Source organism: Stegodyphus dumicola, chromosome 8 (assembly GCF_044657685.1).
Source record: "Stegodyphus dumicola isolate Sdum_Otavi_A_Nest chromosome 8, ASM4465768v1".
Classification (NCBI taxonomy): Eukaryota; Metazoa; Arthropoda; class Arachnida; order Araneae; family Eresidae; genus Stegodyphus; species Stegodyphus dumicola.
Genome location: NC_140775.1, coordinates 4,941,129 through 4,965,030, shown reverse-complemented (window position 1 = coordinate 4,965,030; position 23,902 = coordinate 4,941,129). Strand labels below are relative to the sequence as shown.

At 34.8% G+C, this 23,902-nt stretch overlaps 1 protein-coding gene across 1 annotated transcript in view; it reads right to left on the bottom strand.

The window, feature by feature from the left end:
* Nucleotides 1-2,814: 2,814 nt before the first annotated feature.
* The window catches only part of LOC118202662 (uncharacterized), a 254,323-nt gene continuing 233,235 nt past the window's right edge, over nt 2,815-23,902 (bottom strand). Inside the window, exons 3-4 of the mRNA XM_085821526.1 lie at nt 18,744-18,939; nt 2,815-10,186 (exon numbers count right to left, since the gene is read on the bottom strand). Coding sequence (XP_085677652.1) covers nt 9,661-10,186; nt 18,744-18,939 — 722 coding nt within the window. The 3' untranslated portion in view covers nt 2,815-9,660. The remainder of the gene's footprint in view (nt 10,187-18,743; nt 18,940-23,902) is intronic.

Below are 23,902 nucleotides of genomic sequence, written 5' to 3'. Positions count from 1 at the left end.
TTCGTGTGTCTTTATTTATGTCTCGCCATTTTAAAAGTTGCTTTAAACACTTGCAAGACGTTCTAAGGGAAACTGCCTGGAATTCACATTACAGATGGGGGGGGGGACACCGAAAACTCCCATACAGCTAGCACAATTGTCGGGATTTGAACGATCTGATTCACTTTACTGAGAGAATTTACTCTGATTCCAGAAAACGGTGTTGTAGCTCTTTAACAGTTCACGGAGAGCTCATGGTGGAAGCATAGCAGGAACAGATATCTGCTATTCTCTCAGAAACTGATTCATTTTACTCAGCAAGATTATCGGTGAAAAAAAGGACGGAGCTCATGATGGACACGTGCCAGGAGAGTTCGATATCCATTTAAGGGAAGAAAGGAATGCTTATTTTCCCATCTTAAAAAGCGGTTTAAATTTTCAACATTTCCCAACTTTTTGAAAAATTTTTGTCAGTTCTGTATAGAAAGGAAGTTTTAGAGAACTTCAAAACGACAGATTAAAGAAATCATTCCAGGGAATCAGCGTCTGACTGAGTCAATTCTTTTCGCTCTCACTCTACACGGAAAGTAACCCTTGCGGGCTTACCGCAAGGAAGTTTGCTTTCGCCCACACTATTTTCTATTTATACGAACGACATCCCTCACAACACTAGCACTCTATGCAGACGACACCGCGATCCTATATCAAGCTGCGTCTATGGCCGCAGTCGTACAGGCACTACAAGAACACATCCATGCACTAGAGTCCTGGATGATTAAGTGGAAAATCAAGATCAATGTTGAAAAGTCGGAAGCTGTCTATTTCACGAAGAAAAGGATCTTCGACTTAAGTATCACCCTCAAAATGTATGACATCAGTATTCCCTGGGCCAAGCAAGCCAAATATCTCGGAGTCATTTTAGACCAAAAACTCACTTGGGCCCCACACATAACATTTGTTTTGAACAAGTTTCGGGGTACTAAAGCCTTACTCAACCCCCTAATTGCCCGAAACTCCGTTTTATCTATACAAAATAAACTTCATGTATATAGATCCATGTTGCGACCCATTATCACCTATGCCTGCCCAGTCTGGGGTTATGTGTGCAAAACCCACATGCTTAAAATTCAGCAAAGTCAAAATGTCGTGCTGAGGATTATATCCAACAGTCCCTGGTTCTTCAGAAACGAGGCTATCCAGAATGAATTAAATATTGAAAGTATTAGCATACACATAGCAAAAATAGCACGGAAATTCTTCAACAACATAGAAAAGATTAACAACAGTTCCATCCCAAGACTAAATTATGATTACAATAGCGAAGCTAATAAAAAAAGACCCGGAGCAGTTCTCCGGCACTTAATTTAATCTATCTACTGCTTTAATTACTAAATTTTGCATTTCAATAGCTATGTTATGTTTGCATTCCCTCACCATACATGCAATTCTCAAAAGCACACGCGCCATCTGTCATACAGAATAGGAACCAATAATGCATCACACCATCACTTGATATGTCCAATTTATCCTATTTTTATACTTAGTTCAGAACTCATTAAAATTAGGCCAACTTATTTCAGTCCAGAATCCCGTTACTTAATGTTATTGTATAGTATCTAGACAACTCTCTTTTTTATTTCATCATATTAACGTACCCAGGATTTAAACGAAGTTTTTAACTTTAAAAATTTTCCCCACCAATGCCTGTCGAGCAAGGAAATGCACTCTCTTTCCAGGACTCCCATTGGATCGCATGACCAGTAGCTCCTCCCACTCTACCATGGACCTGCCCTGCTACCCGTTTCTCACTCATTTGAGCGCCGGACGTCGAAGCTGTGACTGCTACGCCTATCTCTCCTGACGGACGTTCTGACCCTACGAGTTGTGAATACGCAAGGCTCAAAATTTAATACCGTCAATTGCTTATCACTTACTTATGCCATGACTCAACAATCACTGAACTCTCTTGAGGAATATTCTTCCTCTATTATCCTCTCCAACATGTTATGCCAGGAAAGACATGCTTATCCAAAATGAATTATGCACAGGATATGGCTGTCCCAGCCTAGGAGCCTGATGAAGTGCCCAGCACCTGAGCCTTCTTTTCGCTCCGACCTCGCGAACCGGTTCCCATCTAGCTGCCCTTCGATTCCTTCTGCTCTTGATTCACTCATTGTTCCGGATCTTTTTTATCAAGTTATTGTTAGTGAACGGTGAGTCGTAAAAAAGAATCGATTTATTTCATTGGCAGAACGGTTCTGATCCGATCCCGCAAAAAGCGGTTTTGCCCATAAGGGTGAAAGTATTCTAGGAAATATGATATTTTGTTACGCCTTCCAGTTGTTCTATTTACAATTCTATGAATACAAACTTTCCTTGGGTAATTATTTCATTCTACTGCTCTTTCTTTGCTCATATTCAGCTGACCATATAGTGTCAATTAATATACACGTTTCCACCCTCTTAAGGGTAGGATTTCATAACTTTGAAATCTATTACTTGCTGTTCTGTAGAAGAAAGATCCCAAATTTTAATCACTTTTTTTTAAAAAAATGCAAGAAAAATATAGCAATAACAGTTAGTTTATATCCTTGATCAATAAAAAGTGGCTTACCGGGAATGAGTCGGCTTACATCAAAAGAAAGCGCAGGTGTTATGAGTGTGTTGTTACGTCACAATATTACGTAACTGCCATATAGTTTTGTAATAAATGTTTCACTGCTTTTAATATTGGTCAATAGTAAAGTTCTTAAAAAACGCAGATTTTTTTTGGTGGGCGGGCATGTGCAAGTTTATGTAAAGTATGTGCGAGTAAAAAAAAAAATAAATATGCACTTAGGATGTAAACAATAAAATGTTTTATTCTGGTTTTTTACAGAAAGTCATGTACATACACGTGATCGAGCACAATAAGCGTGTATTATACAGTAAAATATACTCAAGAAGCTCAATTCATCAATGTAAGTTGTAAGTAATCCTGCTAAATCACAAGCAGATGATTCTCGTCCAAACATTATGGAACTTGTTATTTTATGAAGTCTTTTTGCCTCAAACGTAAACAAGATTATGACAAACACATCTTATACTTAAAATATTTAAACAAAATTATTAAATAAAATTGATTAGAGAGAGATAATAAAACAAATTTTATTACAGTGCAAAAGAATGAATGAATTATTGCATATTTTTTAAAAACTGCTCGCATAATTCAACCATAGAAATTTCATCAATTTTTTGAACATAATTTGTGATTCATTTTTGGATCAATTAATACATCGAAAAAATTTTTCAATAAATTAATAATAACAAATGAAAATTTAGAATAAAAATCTAAACCCCCATATACTATACTAAACTAGAATATTACTTTACATCGTACCAAAATAAAAAAACATACTATTGATTAGGGAAATTTTTCTCCTTTATCATTGGTTTAACTTTATAAAGCATGGAGTAATTAAATAAGCAATCTTCCCTTATTATAGTTTTGTGCAATTTATAAATTTGAAAACGCTTGTTATGTCCACTATACAATTGCTAAAAATTTCATAAATTGGAAAATGTGTTAGTAATTGCATAGAATGTGCATAATTGTTTTGAAATCAATGACTTTTGCAAGAAAGAAAAATACCAGTTTAAATCTTTGTTTCAACATCGACACCAATATTTCCAATTTATGATTGAAAAGTAAATTAAGAACTCTCCGAAAATATCAGTGGAACACGTTATGTAAGTTTGACTTGAACAGAAATAGCATAGCTTTCATAACATCTATACAAATTCATGTATATATAAATATACACACACACGTAAATTAGTTCATGTACTGATAAAATTTACTTCCATATGATAAATTCCAATATTTTTAAACCTATAATTACTTGATTATTTATTATTCTATTCTTAAGAAAAAATACGAAAATTTTTAATATTAATAACAAAAAAAATCTGTAATTTAATAAATAAATATTAAAACAAAGCATCAAAAGTGATTTAGATTATGGAAGTGAAGAAATATTTATGAATCATGGAGTAAGAGTTCGAAAATCAAAGAATTGTTTTATTGAAAATTTTCGAAACCTTATTTTATTACAATGGTTGTCGGTAAGCATTAAATCTAATAATTTAAACGAACAAGAACACAATAATTTCTCGTGCTAAATGAAATATTTTTCGGTTACAAAATAAAAATCATTATTATATTTGTAACAAGAGTACATTTTTGAAAAGCTATTACTTCTTACATACATATGTGTGTGTGTATATATATATGCATGTACATATATGCATTTATTATAAAAAATACGTTATTATCTTAGCTTAATTAATAATGTTATTATAGAACAGTGATGGCGATATGGCACGCGTACCACACTCGGCACGCGTGCGACAGTTGGCACGCAGATATAAAATATTACTTCCTTAGTCAATAATAACAATAAAATGATACTATGTAATTTAAATAAGTGTTTTAGTCTGTTCTTGAACTTTTACTTACTTATCGCATAATGCCACTGGCATAGGGCCTAAGCCTAGGCTTTAACACCCAGGGGCGTAGCTAGAGGGGGGCAACTGTCCCCGGGCGCAGAATCCAAGGGGCGCCAAACTGATGTTACGACATTTTAGAATTAAATGTTTTCCATCCTTGGCAAGCAGTAGGGGGCGCGAAATTTTCAGTTGTCCCTGGGCGCTGAAAACCCTAGCTACGACTCTATTAACACCAACCACAAGATAAATGTCTTTATTGGAGGGAAATTGAGGAATTATAATTACCAGAAAGTTGGTTTTTGCAATTATCTTTCTAAAACAAACCATCTAACAACGGCCAGCTTTCAAATTTCACTGTGACTGGCAAAACATGGTACACCGCTCTCCAATGGGGATTTAATCAAAGAGTTTTGGGGCACGCTGCTCCTCCCCCCCCTCCCGAAAAAAAGGTTTTGAGCACGCGGCGCCATAAAGGTTCGCCACCACTGTTATAGTATATTCGGAAAGCAGTTCATTGAGTGCAGATAATTACGTCAAATTTTAATGAAATATGGAAAAATTGGGGAAAAAATTCATTACAGTATAATTCCGTTTAGTTTTCCGAATTTAGAACATTATATTTATTGTTCAGTTCCAAAATATATCAACTATTCATAATCTTTAGTAAATGCAGCTAATTCTATGTTTCAAACCTCTTCTGTAACTATTATATGCTGTCATAATTTTTTATCTATAGTCTAATCACAGTACTCTCTGGTACCTCGCCAAAACACTTCGATTCATCCAACAAGGCGGACAGATGAGCATCCTTACATGTTTATAGCTAGATGTACATATTAACGGCAATGTTTCCCAATAAAAGACGCCAGCAAAAGTCTCTGTTCTTTGGTTGATGCTGCTGTATCGAATATAAAAACTCACGAACTTTCGAGACGTAGCTTAATCACGAAACAGATGGGGTCAAAAACAGCTGTCTCTGAAGCGAGCGATTTTAGTGATATCTTTCTTGAGCAGCGTCATATGCAACACAAGATATTCAACATTCGAAGTATAATTTTAACATAACTTTCGGAATTATACTGCATGAATGAAAATCCGTGATTTATGCGTTAAAAAGGCGTTATTTCTATATTGTGCAACGCAAATTTCCCACAACAACATTTCTTGTCTAAAATTCCAAACATTCCGGCAGATTCATATCTAAATTATAATATTTACAATAACAAAAGAATGAATATTATACAAATGGCGACTATAATACAAATAGGAAAATTGTGTTACTTTTTATGTCATTAAAAATAAAGTTTATATACTTGTCAAGAGTTTCAGATGTCAGAGAATTTAATTTACACTTTTTACAGCTTACAAAAATTCAGATGTGCTACATTTTTTAGCTATCTCGTTTTTTGAAACGAAGAAATGTACTATTATTTTGCATAGTCCAGCATGTTTTCTCAGCATGACTTTAATAGGAATAATTCTTTATTTAGTACTCTACATAAAAAAATATAAATAAAACATTTTAAAAATAAAGCCATACTCATATATATTTTTGAACTAAATGAAAGATAATTAATGTTTTGATTTTACACAAAGGTATCCCTCTTACAACACGGTTTCTCTCTTTGAAAATATATATATATATATTTCTTTGGAGATAAAAATACAAGTTTCGAATCATTTGCAAAAACAAGAGACATCTCAAATTGTAAAAGAGCTCATTTTAAATGAGGCAATGGTGAGAACCATTAAAAAAATATTTTCCCTCTTTTTTGTATTGACTGCTTGTCTCATATAACACGGTTTCACACAACATGATATTTCCTTGGAACTATCTACCGTGTTATAGGAGGGATACCTGTATTTCATAAATAAATTTAAAGCTGAGTATAATAAATCCGATTGTAATACGTTCAAGGCAAATTTATAAAACATAAAAAATTAGACATTTTTTAATTGCAAGGTCAATAAAATTTGCGAATTAACAACAGTCATTTGATATGTTTACAAACAACACAAGCCAAATAAGCTAGACACAGACATAAACATTTAAATAAATTCAATCACAACTGAATTTGGCGTATAAACTTATTTATACACTAGTCTTCCTCTAAGCCTGTTTATAAAAGTATCATAGAATAGTTTCTCTATATAATAAATAAATATATTTAATAGTATATTGCAGAGAAATATTACAATGACTGTAATATATTTGTCCAATTTTAATTTCATCTTAGATTTTGATATAAAAATACTAATAAATTTTCGAAGCATAGAACAGAAATCTATAATTTTACATAAACATCAAATAAAAAGTCAGACATTTTCTACAGAAAACGAAATATAAAATACAGAATTTAATTGAAAGTAAAATATGAAATTTAAAGTATCTTACGATTTTGTCATTGCACACAAACAGACATCATGCAAGTAATATTTACAATATAAAATTTCAATTACAGAAAACAAAATTTATCTCGTAAATCAAAAATACAGTTTTCAAGTTAGTAACTGTAGTTTAAAAAAGTTATTATTTTCCAATAAAATTTTAGCATTCATAAATTAACAAGAATCTTAAAACAGAAAGTTTCCTTTGGCATTTAGTTTGCAAAAATATGTAAAAAAATTTCCTTACGGCAGATGGTAATAAAAATGTAGTCAACTCTGGTTAATTTTTTTAAATAATTTACTACTTCAATTTTACATAATGTTTTCGATCATACTTTGACTACATGGTAACGAAAATAACAGAAAACAGTTGCCCATACTTGTGCGAATATTGGAAAAGAAAAAAAAAAAAAAATGCACTTTCATTTTCTAACTGAAGAATGACGAAATTCTCTTTTCTAACTTTCCTTAGAATTATAAATGAAAAACAGGAGAAGTATTTGTTCCCTGCGGATTGGCAATAATGAGAAGATAAAACCTATCTATCAGCTAAATAAAAAAAAAAATAAAATAAAAAACTCGGAATTAAGAAAAATCTGATCAGTACAAAAAGTACATCTGAATCATATTAAATTTTTTAAGATTTTTTTTAATTATACAAATGAATATTCAAAACTTCTCTTTTGCGATGTATAATTTCGAAAGCTAACCGAACTATTTTTTTAAAACTATTTTCTTGCCTCGTTGTACATTTTACAAATAAAAGATGAAGAATGAAATTTCAACAGAAAAAATTAAAGAAGTTTTCGTTTAAAAAAAAAGAAAGAAAGAAAGAAACTGCGATTTTTAAACCGATTTCACCGAAAATTTAAACTTTCTTTTTTAGAGAGAACAATTAAGTTTTTTACATGTTTCGATATTCTATTTTTCTTTCACTCAAGTTATTCGGAAAGAAAACAGTTATTTATATTGTGCTTTCAAGTACACACTTACTTTCTTTACAGCTTAATATCTGTCTATGAAACTTCAAATAAAATATGAAATTCGGAGGAAAAAAAAGAAAAATTAAATAATACATAGAATTTATAGGTTTTATTGAATATACTCCATTTTTAATGCGATGCATATATTTAACCATGTGTTCTTAGAAAGAAGTTTTGGAAGATTTAGAAATATTTGAATGCAGTGTCAATAATATTTTCCAGTCAAGGCAAGGCAATGATACGGGGGGAAATACAGTACTTGTTTTAGTGAGATTAACCATTTCATGTTATAAAAATTTCTTTGTGATTATTACTTTTAAAAAATTAAAATCTTCACGTTTATTATTTTTTAGTCTCTATTTCTTAAAAACTATAAAATACAGAGAGAAGTAAAATCATAAAAAGAGCCTCCACCGATATCCTGTTTAATAAACAGAATTATTAAAAATAATTGGCGTGTTGTGCTGGCTGAATTTGTGCTGACAACCACAATTTCAGGGAAAAAAGTGCTATTGAAGCAATAAAAGTTATGAAAATTATAAAAATGATTCTTTTTATTTTCCGTTTGTAAACCAATGAATAATTAATTAGAGTGAGTAAAAAATTTCGAGACAAATTTTCAGACAGAAAATATATAATTTTACCTTCTCATTATAGAACTAATTCATTAACCACTTTACCGTCCTACAAAACTCAAATATTTGCTACTTTTTTTTAAAATAAAGATAAACTTTTGCCGTTACAATTGACTTTGGTTCAAGATAAAAATATTACTTCCCCCCTTCACCAGCTGCCGAAACCTATTTGAAATTTCACGCCAAATGAACTTGAACTACCTGTCAGACTCAAAGATGTTGAATAGCATCACAATACCTACCAGAAAAATTATTTTGTGTTTCCTAATCTCTCATCTTAAAATCAAGAAAGTCGATTCCCTACAGACATGCTTTCGAACGAGCATTAGTTCCAACTGCAATGCCAGCTGAAAAAGGGTGGTAGGAACTTCCCATTTCCGAACTTTTTAAGTGAACTTTGCTTTGCATGATCTTGATACAATCCCGCGCTGGAAAGAAGGTGACCAATTATGTCACAAATCTCCTCTTTTCATTTTCGTGGCATTCTGGGGGTTGGAAAGCACGCAGCGACATGTCTCTCTCGAGAGTAACGATGCAGTCCATATTTAACTTAAACGAGTGTGTCTCGTTGCTGACGCCTCACGATAGTTTTCAAATCAACGAATCTGTCTCGAGGAATCGGTGAAGTGGTTGAATATTGGTTAAGTATTAAAATAAAAACTCGGGATAGAGGAGAACACCACACAAGGAAAAAATAAGGAGGAACCCAAAAAATGCCGAACAAGAAAGGGGTTTAAAAAGTAATCCATGAATTATCAACTGCATTGTTTGAACTGAATTAACTGAGTGTGGAGATTTAAATAATCATTTTTTAGTTATTAAAACCATTAACCGCAACAAACAGATATTTAGGTTCCAGGTAAAATATTTTCCAGAGTCATCGATGAAGAAAACGGGTTCATTATCCAGCAGTTAGTTTCATCATTTATTTGTATAGCAATTATCAAAGCCTGTTTTAAAACTTTTTACACACTTTAGCACTTCATTCCGACGTATGTTCTTTGGCGTGAATTTATTTTTAAAAAATGAATTCCGTCTACAGCTGTTACGACACAGGTCCGAGGAACCTCCCCTGCCGCTATAGCTCTTCGATGGTATTGCTAGAATCCATAAACAATTTGAGGCACATGTGCCCTTGAGACGAAATCTTATGTCCTCTCCCAGCAAACGGGAGCGAGTGTTCATCCTCAGACGTGAGCCAAGATCCTCACTTCCCCCACTGAGGTAGAGGGGTTTTCTGGGACCTCCCGGCCAGGGACGGTGAGTATCACAGTGTCCCTGTTGAGCACTTGGGAAGAGTCCGTCGTCTGGACGATGGTCACCGCATTGACGTCATGAAGGTGGGGCTTCCAGGAGCTGCCCCGTCCCCATGTTGAAGAGCCTCCGTCACGTGAAGGAGGGCTGTCATCGCTGAGGCCGGCCACCACCGAGTTCTGGGACTCCCCACTCGGACTGGTGAAGTGGACTGGGTCCTGGACCGTGGGCCTAGAATGGCCTGAGTCCAGAAAGAGAGATTCGTGAGACAGGAAGCTGAGACTTAGAGAAGGGTTCCGACTATGACTAGAAGCCAGGGGTGGCTGCTGTTGCTGCTGCTGTTGAGTGCTCAAGGAGCAGAGGGTTTCGGTACTCGGCCTCAAGACTCCCGCAGAACTGGCTCGAGACCTGTAACTCGGCGGTCGACTATATTCTCTCTCCGTTAGAGTCAGGGGCGGCCTATAAGAAAAGAACATACATCAAATAAGAGTAAATGTGGAGAAACAGAAAATACTTAATACACGAAGCAACAAGTTATGTAACATAATATTAGATTGCATAGCATGGTGTTAGATATTACTTATAGATATTATTTGACTCTTTTTAAAAAGGCTTTAAAAATGGCTCAGTAAATGAAGACCAGTTGTTATAATGCTATAAATGACCCTATTTGATGGCTCAGTCGCTATCAGTACGAAGGTACTAAGTAAAGTACAGCAGTTCACTTAACGATATATGACAGCAGAGATGTTCTGAATATTCATTGTACCACATGGCTAATCAGTAGGAAAGAAAATGCTTTCCTAATGATTAACCATACGGTACAGTGATTGTCCGTCCAACCTAGTAACTGTTTCTTTCCTAATGATTAACCATACGGTACAGTGATTGTCCGTCCAACCTAGTAACTGTTTCTTTCCTAATGATTAACCATACGGTACAGTGATTGTCCGTCCAACCTAGTAACTGTTTCTTTCCTAATGATTAACCATACGGTACAGTGATTGTCCGTCCAACCTAGTAACTGTTTCTTTCCTAATGATTAACCATACGGTACAGTGATTGTCCGTCCAACCTAGTAACTGTTTCTTTCCTAATGATTAACCATACGGTACAGTGATTGTCCGTCCAACCTAGTAACTGTTTCTTTCCTAATGATTAACCATACGGTACAGTGATTGTCCGTCCAACCTAGTAACTGTTTCTTTCCTAATGATTAACCATACGGTACAGTGATTGTCCGTCCAACCTAGTAACTGTTTCTTTCCTAATGATTAACCATACGGTACAGTGATTGTCCGTCCAACCTAGTAACTGTTTCTTTCCTAATGATTAACCATACGGTACAGTGATTGTCCGTCCAACTGTTTAAGACAGAAGAACAACATGACAAAGCAATAACCTTGTGTTTGGGGTACATTTTAGTCAAGGTTTTCGACTTCGAGGTAAAGGTTCCTCTTCATCAGAAGCAAAGAAAACTGTGGAGAAGAGAAAACCATGCTTGTATTTATACCCAAAAGAAGTAAAAGCGAACGAGAAAGTAGCGATATCTGTGCATATAAATTCCCTGCGGAAATATAAAATCAGGTATAACCAGTTACGGACAACAACGGCCAGTCTGGAAACAATCAATCAGCCTTATGATTTACTTACGTGGTTTTTCTTAAGCAGTGTCTATTCCTGCTGTAACGGTAGATTTCTCGGTAGAGAGAATAAATTTCTTGCCTGCATGCACGGTTTCTGCGAAATATTGCTTAGAAATTTTTTTTTAAAGTTTACCAACTGTAAAAACCATAAGTGAGTTTAAAAGGAACGACTGCTATGTTTCTCGCCTAAAAATTTTAGAAATTATCATTAACTGCGTTAAAAAATAACGGATTTCGAAGCTATGAAAATAGAACAAATAATAAATAAACAGAAAAATATTTTTTAAGAAAATGTAATTCTCCTATTTTTAACACAGGTCTTTTTAATTCTCTATTAATTTTCTACTTTGAAAAAAAATCAGCTACATGATGCTGCGCGCGCGCAGTACGTATTCGAATATTAAGTGGAAGCCAAAAAAGAGTATTTTAATATTTCAGAGATAAAATAAACGTAGCAAGTACATTATTGATAAAGTAAAACAAGAACACAAATATAATAAGTATATAAAATAAGTATACAAAGTTTCGTGCTCATAAAGCAGTTACAAAGTTATTGGGCGTTAAAATGTATTGCATTTTGGGGATATTTTGATAGTTTAAAGGTATCTACTCCTTAAGGTATTTATCATTCTTTACACGTTAACACATACACAACATAAACATTCTGTTAAAATCTATATTTGTGCACTCCAGTAGCTTAAAATTTTGCGAAGCATATTTATATGCCAAGTCACTGTTTCAGGTCATCAAAAGATAATCAAGAGTGTGATGCTGTTACTGAATTATAAATACTACTATTACTTATACACCAATGAATGTTTCTTGTGCGCTAGCGTCATGCGTGCGAGTGCCATTAAATCGGGAATCTCTGCTCTGCGTGATTTTCAAAATCTCATCACTGTTAAAATGATAATTAAAAAAGAAAAACTGCCACGTATGTAAGGCAAGAACTTGATTATCATTGTACGTTCCGTTGTTTAAAAATAGTGGACTGTAAATTAACTTGATATTACTTCAGTATAGAACTCAAAAAACCTCAGACTCCTAACGTTGACCGAAACTTCTTTATTGACTTTCAAATAGTAAGTTAGTTGAGGAACGGCGAAGACCACACTGCCAACTCCGAACTCAGTAGCGGCTTACCAACACAAACTCAGAAGAACCTCCGCCTAGTTGAAACTCCAGTAATTCACAGCAACCTCGAAGCTCTAACCGCGAGCTTTAAAAACCTAACAAATTTGCGTCTGCGCCGCTCCTCGGTACAAAGAAAGAAATACAATTTACATAACATCGAACATACCCCCAGCCTTGAAGTCCCAAGGGGGTTCAAACAATAAATTTAAACTGTTGAACTGCATAAACCTGAAAAATAAAAATTAAAGTCTCTAAATCAGGAATTAAATGGCAAAGCGCATAGCTTTACTATAGGTCGTTTTATTTCACCATTAGACGTGCGTAAACTCACCACTCGAACTTTCTCATCCAGACCAGGATACACCAGGATACAATAATTCTACCTAATTTCCAACGTAGCGGAGGTAGATTTTCGTTCTTAATAAGAACCATATCACCAATCTTCAGATCTTGTTGTAACGTGCACCACTTGGGTCTCTGCTGCAATCTAGATAAATACTCACTGCTCCAACGATTCCAGAAATGTTGAAATAACCTTTGCACGTTCCTCCAACGGTCACTGCAGCTCATGGCTTCTTGAATTTGGTTAGATTCTGGAATAGCGCTTAAAGCCGCTCCGGTTAAAAAGTGTCCTGGTGTTATCGCCTCCAAGTCGCTACAATCACTTGAAGCTGGTACTAAAGGCCTAGAATTAAGACAGGATTCAATTTGGGTTATTAATGTCAAAAATTCCTCGTATGTTAAAATAAGTGTTCCTAAACATCTTTTTAAGTGATGTTTCATAGACTTGATACCCGCTTCCCAAAGCCCTCCAAAATGAGGGGCAAAGGGAGGATTAAACAACCATTTAATATTTTCTGAAGAAATATAACCCTGTAGCTGTTCATCACGTTGAACAATAGAAAAGGCTTTCCTTAATTCTTTATTAGCTCCTATAAAATTCGTTGCACAATCACTGTGAATTTCACACGGTTTGCCTCTACGAGCTATAAACCGCTAAAGTGTCGCGAGGAATGATTTTGTTGAAAGATCTCCAACTATTTCTAAGTGTATTGCTCTTGTAGTAAAACAAATAAATAGACATACGTAACACTTAAAGATTTTGACTCCTCTACCAGGACGATATTTAACGTTAAATGGTCCTGCTAAATCAATCCCTACACGAGAAAAAGCTCTACTTTGAGTAACTCTTGAAGCGGGTATATCTGCCATTAGCTGAGTTGCAGTTTGCGCTCTAACTCTACGGCAGATAACACATTGGTTTATACACTCTTATAATATCTCTAGCATTCACAATCTAAAATCTATGTCGTATGACAGAAGTGAGTAGCTGCGTACCTGCGTGAAGATACGTGTCATGATAATGCTTAATAATTAAACGCGTAACATTGTGATTCTTAGGTAAAATCATAGGATGTTTCTGATTATTTGAAACTGTAGAGTTTCTGAGCCTTCCGCCTACACGCATTACTCCCGCGGAATCCAAGAAAGGACTTAAAGACAGTAATTTACTTGATGTCTTCAAGGGTTTACCAGAGTCTAAACAGAATAATTCTTCTGGAAATTCGGCACTTTGCACAATCCTAACAATCATAGAAGTAACTTCACAGAATTCTTCAGTAGATAAATAACCCTTTATACGCTCTGTAGGTAACTTACTACAATTATTTCTGAATCTTAAACACCACGCTAACACTCGACATAACTTTAACCATGATGAAAATCTTGAAAACACACTAGGCTCTTCAAATTTGGAAACATTTGAACTGAAACTCTTTTTCAATTCCTTCAACATAACTTCACCCTCTAATTCTACACATGAATTTTGCTGTACATGAATTAGGGATTCGTTTAACCACTGCGGTCCCTTCATCCATAACTCACATTGTAGGAATTCTGATGGAATAAAACCTCTGGTCCCACAGTCTGCAGGATTTTCTTTCCCAGCAACATAATTCCATTGAATACCTGGAACAGCTTCCTGGATTTTTGCAACTCGATTTGCCACAAAAGGTAGCCAACGGCGAGGTTCGGACGAAACCCATGCCAATGTAACCCGCGAGTCGGTCCATGCGTAAATATTGTTAATAGGCAGTTCTATGCATGATAATACTGCATGTAAGAGGTTGGTTAAAAGTAACGCAGCACACAACTCTAGTCTCGGAAGAGACTGGGTTTTTAAGGGCGCTACTCTGGTTTTCGATGTCAGAAGGCTGACTTTGACTGACGAATCAAGGTTGATTGTACGGAGATAGATGACTGCACAATAAGCCTTTTCTGAAGCGTCGCAGAAAGCATGGATATCAATCACTACTGCCTTCGGACTCAAGACATACCTCGGAAATTGTAAGCTTGAAAGTAAGGGCAATTCTAGATAGAAACGCTTCCATTTCCTACTTATTCTCTTATCAACGAGTTCATCCCAACCCAGCTGTAAGTTCCATAACTCTTGTAATAATATTTTCGCGTATATTATTGTTGGCGCTAACCATCCCATTGGATCAAAAATTTTGGCTACTTCTGATAAAATAGTCCTCTTGGTAAACTCTTTATCACTTATGCATACCGAAAAATGAAACGTATCACTAGAGTTGTTCCAATTAATTCCCAATACTTTTACTTTCTTGTCACTGTTTATTTCAAGAGAAGTACTGGATTCTCGTAAGCACTCGGGAATATTCTCTAAAATAGCTGAATTGTTTGAAATCCACTTCCTTAAGCGAAATCCACCCCTTTTCATCATTTCATTCAACTGCTGAACTAGAACATTCGCTTCCTCTTCACTTTGTGCCCCTGAAAACAAATCATCAACATAAAAATCACGAAGGGTAATTTTTGATGCTAAAGGAAATCTCACTTGTTCATCTAATGCAAGTTGTTTCATTACTCTAGTAGACAAATATGGCGCACAGGCAGTCCCATATGTAACTGTCACTAATCTAAATGTACTCAAGGGCTCACTAGGACTATCCCTCCAAAGCATTCGTTGCCAATTTGTATCTTCTGGGTGGACACGAATTTGTCTGAACATCTTCTCTACATCGGCACATACTGCAATTTTGTGAGTTCTAAACCGTAGAAGAATTGGAAACAGCTCTTGCTGAACTCTTGGCCCAACCATCAAAATATCATTCAATGAAAGACCCGATATCGTTTTAGCTGAAGCATCGAAAACAACTCTCAGTTTAGTCGTAGTACTTGATTCCTTTAATACGGCATGATGAGGCATGTAATACGTAGAGTCAATAAGAATCTCTCCCTCAGGCACTCCCTCCATATGTCTCAGCTCAAGGTATTCCCTCATGAAATCCTTATACTGTTCATATATCTGAGGCCTTTTTAGAAGTGAATTTTCTAAAGATTGGAATCTACGCATAGCTAATCTCCAAGCTGAGAAGGCGGAGAGTGAAACGGTAATTTCACAGTATATACCCCACTTTCCTGTCTCGTATATGTAGATTTGAAATAATCTTCACATGCTCTCTCCGATTTAGTAAGCATGTCAAACGTAGGTACAGCATCCAATTTCCAAAAGTCAGACAGCATCTGATCAGTTTCCACTTGTATATTATTAACATAGATAGTAGGATTAATTTCTGTTGAATTATTCACACTACCTGAAATAATCCATCCTAGTTCAGAACGAGAAGCTACCTTCTTCCCATTTAATTATTTCTCCCTTTAAAAGAGGTAAGGCAATATCTACGCCTAAAAGTATATCAACAGGCCCATTTTTGTAAAATGTTGGATCTGCTAACATTAAATCATTATATTCCTCAACGTACTTCTTATCCAATGTAAAATGCGGCAAAGTTCCAATAATTCTATTGATGATAAATACTGGTGTTTTAAATGACACTTTCGCCGGAAAATGCGGAACGAAGTTTATTTCCGTAATCCCATTAGTTTTCGTATCCAAAGACCCTAAACATGAAATAAAAACTTTGGCATTTCTTCTTGCCAACCCTAGCCTTTGTACACAATCTTCTGAAATCAGGCTTGCTTGACTGCCAGGGTCAAGGAGGGCTCTACACAATTGGTATTCACCCGATGAATCTAACACTTTAATAACAGCCGTACATAATAAAACTTCACTCTGAAAATTAAAGTCTGAAACACAAGATTTAATTACTGGACTAGAACTTGCGATATTCTTCCCTGACCCAGCCGATTGAGCGCGAGGTTCTGGCCCAGGGAAAAATGGCTTAGCCGTCACTGATAATTCATTCGAACTGTTCGTAACTCCTTTACGTGCCTTTGGTTCATTTTGAACTCTTTCGAAATGCAGTAGTGTGTGATGATTTTTAAAGCACTTTTTACATTTATGTGTACTTACTTCTACACTCGAAAGCTTTATGGTTTGAAACCAAACAATTAAAACAAACATTATTTCTCTTGACAAAATTAACGCGGTCCTGAACATTCAAATTTAAAAACTTATTACATTTAAAAACTGAATGACCGGCTTTACAATACGTACACTGCGCGCGAATCTCTGAAGCCAATGAAGTTAATTTGTCTTTTGTAACTTGTTTTTTAACACCTTGCGTTTTACCTGCTTGCAAGGTTCTGGCATGAGATTTCAAGAACTCTAGCAGATTATTAAGTGTTGGTATTTCCTCACTCTTTAATGTTCTTTCCCACCATCCTCTCGTCGAAGAATCCAATTTAAACTGTACTATTAACATTAAAATAGTATCCGCGAATTGCTCCACTTTGAAGCCTAGATTTTCAAACGAACATACACACTCTCTTACAGTGTCTACTAACGCTAATATCTGACTAGGAATTTCAGATTGTAAATTTGATAAATACAAGATTTTCTTTAATAACGATGAAAGTAATTCTCTCTTATGTGAAAATCTTTGACACAATAAATGCCACGCTATTTCGAAATTCCTGTCACAAATAGTTAAAGCTTGCATCTCCTTTTAAAGAACCCTTTAAATATTGTAGCTTTTGTGCACCTGATAAACGGTCATTATCCACTATCGCCGTTTTAAATAAATCAAAAAATGATAACCATTCTTCAGTACTGCCACTAAATACAGGAAGAGTTGGCTTAGGTAAGCGTATACTCGCTATTTCACAAGATTTAGTTTCCACACTAATGTCTTTAACATTCTTAACTCTGGTTAGCATTAAAATTAACTCATCCACAGTATCTTGTTTGACCTGTTGTTCTTCTATAAATACATCAATATCTTTTTCTTCACACACTACAAATATGTTACTAAAAATATCCGAAAGTTCGGTCATTAAGTCATTTAATCTAGATTTAAAAAGTTCCAACTGATCAACATCAGCAGAATCGTAAGTCACTGCAATTTTCTCTTTCAGTTTACTTAACTTAGCTTTAGCTACACGCTTTTTAGTCTTAAGCGTTGTAAATTCCATTATCTAATAAGAAAGATAAAAAAACACACTGACTCACCAAATTTACTGCGACTCCGTAGCTGACGGACCATAAACATATGTACGTTCCGTTGTTTAAAAATAGTGGACTGTAAATTAACTTGATATTACTTCAGTATAGAACTCAAAAAACCTCAGACTCCTAACTTTGACCGAAACTTCTTTATTGACTTTCAAATAGTAAGTTAGTTGAGGAACGGCGAAGACCACACTGCCAACTCCGAACTCAGTAGCGGCTTACCAACACAAACTCAGAAGAACCTCTGCTTAGTTTAAACTCCAGTAATTCACATCAACCTCGAAGCTCTAACCGCGAGCTTTAAAAACCTAACAAATTTGCGTCTGCGCCGCTCCTCGGTACAAAGAAAGAAATACAATTTACATAACATCGAACAATCATCTTCCCACTGTTCTTGCACCTAACGGAAGTCGTATAAAGCACTTAAATGGGGAGAATTATGCTTTTGATTTCACATACACTGTACATGCAAATTTCAATTTAAAAATGGGATCGGTGATTTTGAATAACGCTGTATTTAACATTTTATGGCATAGTAAGAAAAATTTTGGCGTCGTACGCGCGTGGGAGGTCTGACCTTCATCGAACGTTACATTAATCATCCCAGATTTAAAAATAATAATAAAAAAAAAAAAAAAATTCTGTTACGATAATAGAAAACTAGACAACTCCTCCGCACCCATCAAAAAGAAGTACGTATACTACTTCCTGGTTCCAAAGTCGTCTTAAGCTACTCAGCTTTACCAACTGACCTAGATCTCCGACGGTACAAGGTCGGAGGCCAAGTTCTTGTTGTTCTTACCTGGAATGAAGGGTGCCCGTTGTGTGCGACCTGTACGTGGGCGGTGGGGACACAGGGGAGAGCGCCGAGGCGGTGTTCGAAGCGGATCCTGACCCCTGCTGTCGGTCCAGGAGCAGCAACCGCAGCCTGTACTCCTGCATCGAGGCCTGGTACGACGGAGGTGGAGGCCTGTATTGGAACTCTGGATACATCATCGCTGGAAAAAAAGAAGAATAATTTATCTCCCATTCACGTCTTAAGAATATAATAGTACATATTCTGATTCAAAATGATTCAAAATATAATTTACAAAAAACATTAATACGGTAGGCGCCCATTCGGATATCGTAATTGCATTGCCGCAGTCTTACCCGTTTGTATAAGAAAACATGGAAAACATATCGATTATTGTGATGAACATGGCGGTTAGTGTTATCAGAATACCAATACCAATATTATTGAGTTATCGATGATTTATCACGCGAAGGACGAGTTTATCAGCTCTAATGAAGCACTGAATTTATCGACGCTTGATTTTACTGAAATCGTGGAATAAACTCCAGCTAGCACTATTTGCCGAGATCATCGCATCGTTTACTCGACGTGTTCTGGCTCTCGAAGATTACACCTCTAAAGTCTCTATCACATATACTTCCCGCTAAGGGGGAGTGGACTTCGAAAGGGACCTTTCTCAGAACCCGCACATTTCCAGGAAACATACGTAGCTAGATTACCCTTTTCATTTACTACAAAGACTTGAACGCCAAACAGTAATCGACTATCGTTCAGACTGGGATCGCGTGATCCTTCAGAAGCAGAACTTTTGTCTGATTGGATGATCTCTACGTGGGGCAGAGCTGCAGACGGTACATTTGCGAAGTTTCAAAATATCCCGTGTAGCCGGGACACGGTTTCCGTAGCTAGACGGGACTTCGCTTCCAGCGGAGCATTTTCTTCTAGGAATCCTCCCGTTCAAACCATTGCTGCCAGAATCTCGTTTCTCAGAAAAGTACCGTCTAACAGGAACCGTCGTCACTGAACAGAGTGACATGAAAAACCACCGCAGTCTGTGTTGCACAAATTTGCATAGAATAAAAGTTCGTGGTCGCATGACTTGATCTAAAATGTGAAATTAGCCGGTTGCTGCATGAGAAGACACAGTTGTTGGTAAACTCGCCGAGATCATTGTTAAAGAATTAAACTTTGCTGAGAGAGTAAAACATGAAAATACAGCTTCATATTCAATAAACTATGTATACATCTATACACGTCTATATACATTGCAAATCACGCATGGATTACACATGGAATCAGGCTAGTGAAAATTTTTGTCCTCATGCGGTACCATCTGTTACAAACAGTGCAGGGTTTACGTATAAGCTACACAAGTTATAGCTTAAGCCCCCCAAAATTAAAATAGAGTACATAACAGACTAAAAAGGGCGCCGTATCTCAAATAGCTTAGGGCTTTATCAAGTCTAAATCCGGCTCTGGTTGCAGTTTGTAAAATAATTAATATCAATTCTTAACTGTTACTTCTACAATTTTCAACTTATGTTTCTGTTTCATTTTGTAGTCTCACCTTCTTTGGAAGCATAAACTAATTTTAAGACTAAAGCGACTTATCACTGTGTTTAGTAAGAAAAGACCCTTTTATTAAAACTTAGTAAGTTAACACAAGAAACTCCTTGTGCTTTCAAAACCAGTCAGCATTTATGGCGTAACTTAAAAATAATGAATTCAAATTTACACTAAGCCAGACAGAGGCTACACAGAATGAATAACGCGCAATTTGGCTGAAACCTAATACCCTCACGAGAAGCCTAATAACAACGAGAAAAACGTAACGCGGCAGACAGATCGCAAATTAACAGATCGAATAGCGATGTGGCCTTTAGCAGGCGGAATACGCTTTGATTAAACAATCTAAAACCTTCCTTTAAATACTATCTCTTTTTATCACATTTGAATATGCTAAAATTTGCATTCTCGCAGGAAAATGGAAGAGAAGAAAGACAGTAAAGCAAATGAACATAAAATAACTGGTTAATAAAAATAAGTATATCCTTACAACTTTCCTCTTATTGAGTATTAACGTATTTATTCATTTGTAGAACTTGCAGCTCATTTCAGTGATTCAAAAAGGTGTACGTAACTTTTTTGTTTTACTGCTGTTATTTGTACCATCTAGTGGTGTCTGTACTGCAGAATGGATCTTTAGAGCTGAAGTAAAATCGACCAAGTAAGATCGAAATAGAGTATAAGAACAGGGGTTCTCAAGGAGAGGGGAATTCCCTTATGGGATTTCATAGTTTCAGAAGGGAAGCAATCAGTCTCTTATTTACCTGTTAAATATTTAGTTTTAGTTTATGAGCATAAGAAAACTAAATTTATTCAAGTTTTGCTCAGTATTTATCGATATTTTCTATACTTTTCAGTGAATAATTTATAAAACCCATTCCAAGAAATATAAACTTAATAAATGTATATGTATTTTTCGGGTTTATGAAAGGAAGGGGGGAGGAGTGAACGTTTGTGAATGGTGAAACGGCTGCATAGGGGGGGGGGAAGGGACCAATGGTATAGAAACTACCAAGTGTCAAACGTCAGAGATATGTCGCCAAGTAAGGGATTAAGGGCCATGAAGTTTAGTTTTGATTTAAAACTACCTGTTTTCCTAACTCGCAATTCACCTAAAGCGGTTTTTATTTGAGATAACCAATAATAACTCATTTTCTCTATGAATTAGTTTAATATCCTTTCATTTTTGCGTCAGTTTTCCTGCAGCAATCCGCATTGCAATAAGTTTTTACTCAATCGCTATTAAGATTGAGACAAAGAAGCCCAGTCTTTAATTACTCCAGCTGCTTCATATGCATCTCTTTTTTTCTCCTGCTCTCGCTACATAAGCATATAATCACTCGCTTGGCAGTTTCAACTGTAGTAATAATAAGATTTGCTTACATAAAATTGTGGGGCGCTTATAGCACCTCTAGTGTTATACCAATCAAGAAGATATATGCTATGAAGTTCGCCGTCCAGTAATAAAATGTGTTTAACTGTCAAACCAGTTATGCTTTTCTCAAATTCAGGCATGTATGCAACTGTTTCAAGCTATCTGCTGTCACCTTCCCACCACGATTGCTACATAACTGGTTCTCATATCATACCACCAAATTATTACAGATATATATAGATAGATATTATACTAGATAGATATTATGATTTATTTATTTTGCTTAGAAGAGCTTAAACCCAGAACTTTCAATAAATAATTATAATAATTTTCCTTGTAAGAAAACATCATTGATTATCACTAAAGAGTTAGTTATAATACATACATTTATTACATTAGTTAGTTATAATAGTTATCACTCCTAGTTAACTGAAAAAGCTATGGTTTAAATTACTTTTGTGTAAGCATTTCTTTTCCTTTGAAATTCGTCTGATTTAAAAGGGAAAGAAGTCTTTCTTCCTCAAAGTCTCTGCTTTTGAAAAACTTAAATGCAAAATTAAATTGCTCTTTGAAGAGGAGAAACTTATGCCAAACTTTCTTAAATCACATAAAACCTTTTAAACAGAAGGATACATTTATTCAACTTGAAATTTCCTTTTTTGTTTCATATAAATGCCATTTTATTTTAAATACTTCAAAAATACATAAGCAGTTGTTGTGGAAGTGTAAATAAATAACGATGTTGCTACATTTTACAATTTTAATGCTCTTCCTTCGTCATTTTGAGGTTTAGACTGTGGCGAAAAAATTCGGACATGACGTTAAAAATGCAGATATTATCCGTCATTTGTATTACAAAGTAACTCCGCTAGATGGTGCCCCTGATCATACTGCAATGTTTCACGTTTTAAATCAGTCCCATAGAATTTATAATTGTTCAGGCTTACAAATCTGATTTATAATCAAATAAATAAAATCATTTATTTATTTTATAATGAAAAGATGAGAAACAACACAAATGAAGTGGAAATTGATTAATCAAATGCAATTCTCGTCTATGAAGAATTACACTTTTAGTGCTGCCATCTAGTAGCATTATATTCAACTATTGGTGTTTTTCTGCAGTGCTATTGAGTACAGGAAAACCAAATTACTAAAAATAATGATATTTTTCTTAATACAGTTGATATTACATTACAATAAAATACATTTCTTATATTTATTCTTATAATTACCTTCCACATTTAATAAATTTAAGAATGTACGATAAAAATAAAAATATTATTAAAAACTGATGACTTCCACTGATGACAATCGTATGATGTATTACAATAAAATACATTTCTTATATTTATTCTTATATTCCACATTTAATAAATATAAAAATGTACGATAAAAATAAAATATTATTAAAAACTGATGATTTGACTATTAATTTATTATTACTTCCATGTGTATCAAAGGTAATAAATCACAAATCCTTCATTTTTTAATAAATCCTCTTTGCATATTTGTAAAAATATGACAGGAAGAAACGATGCTTTACTGTAAAGGAATAATATGAAGTAATAGTTGTGTTAAATTTTTAAAAAATTAGTGTGTAAAATGGCTATTGGAGTTTCTTATCGCATATCTTCTTTAAGAATTCTGCAATTTTCAATTTGCAATTTTTTCTTAAATTCTAAACTTTTTAAGAATACTTGCCCAATATCATAAATCACTATTATTATGCTTAGTAATTTTATATTATCATATCGAAACATACATTTTTATAGTTTTAGCAAAAAGTAACATATATTTATTTATACTAAAATTGCTCAAAATTTGTCAAAATTGTAATTCATCAGAGAAAAACTGTTGCATAAATAAATTATTTAGTTAAATTATTCTTATTATTATATAAAATTTAAAAAGAGAGGAAGCGTACAAACGATTGTTGTGTTTCTTTGCTATAGAATTTTATTGTTAACATTGAGTTTTAGTTTTCATGCAGACTGTCCTGCACAAACTATTGCATTAGATAGAAATTTCGATTTACAAAATGGAAATTAAAATTTTCCCTTTGAATAATTCTCTTATATTTTCAAATTCTAAGTTTTTTCTAATGAACTTTCACAACATGACAGATAAACTTTCTAAAGAAAGTACATACTGTATATGACTTTACAAATATCTTTCTCTAATTCTACATTGTTGTTTGCAAATGCTAATAAAACATGCTGCT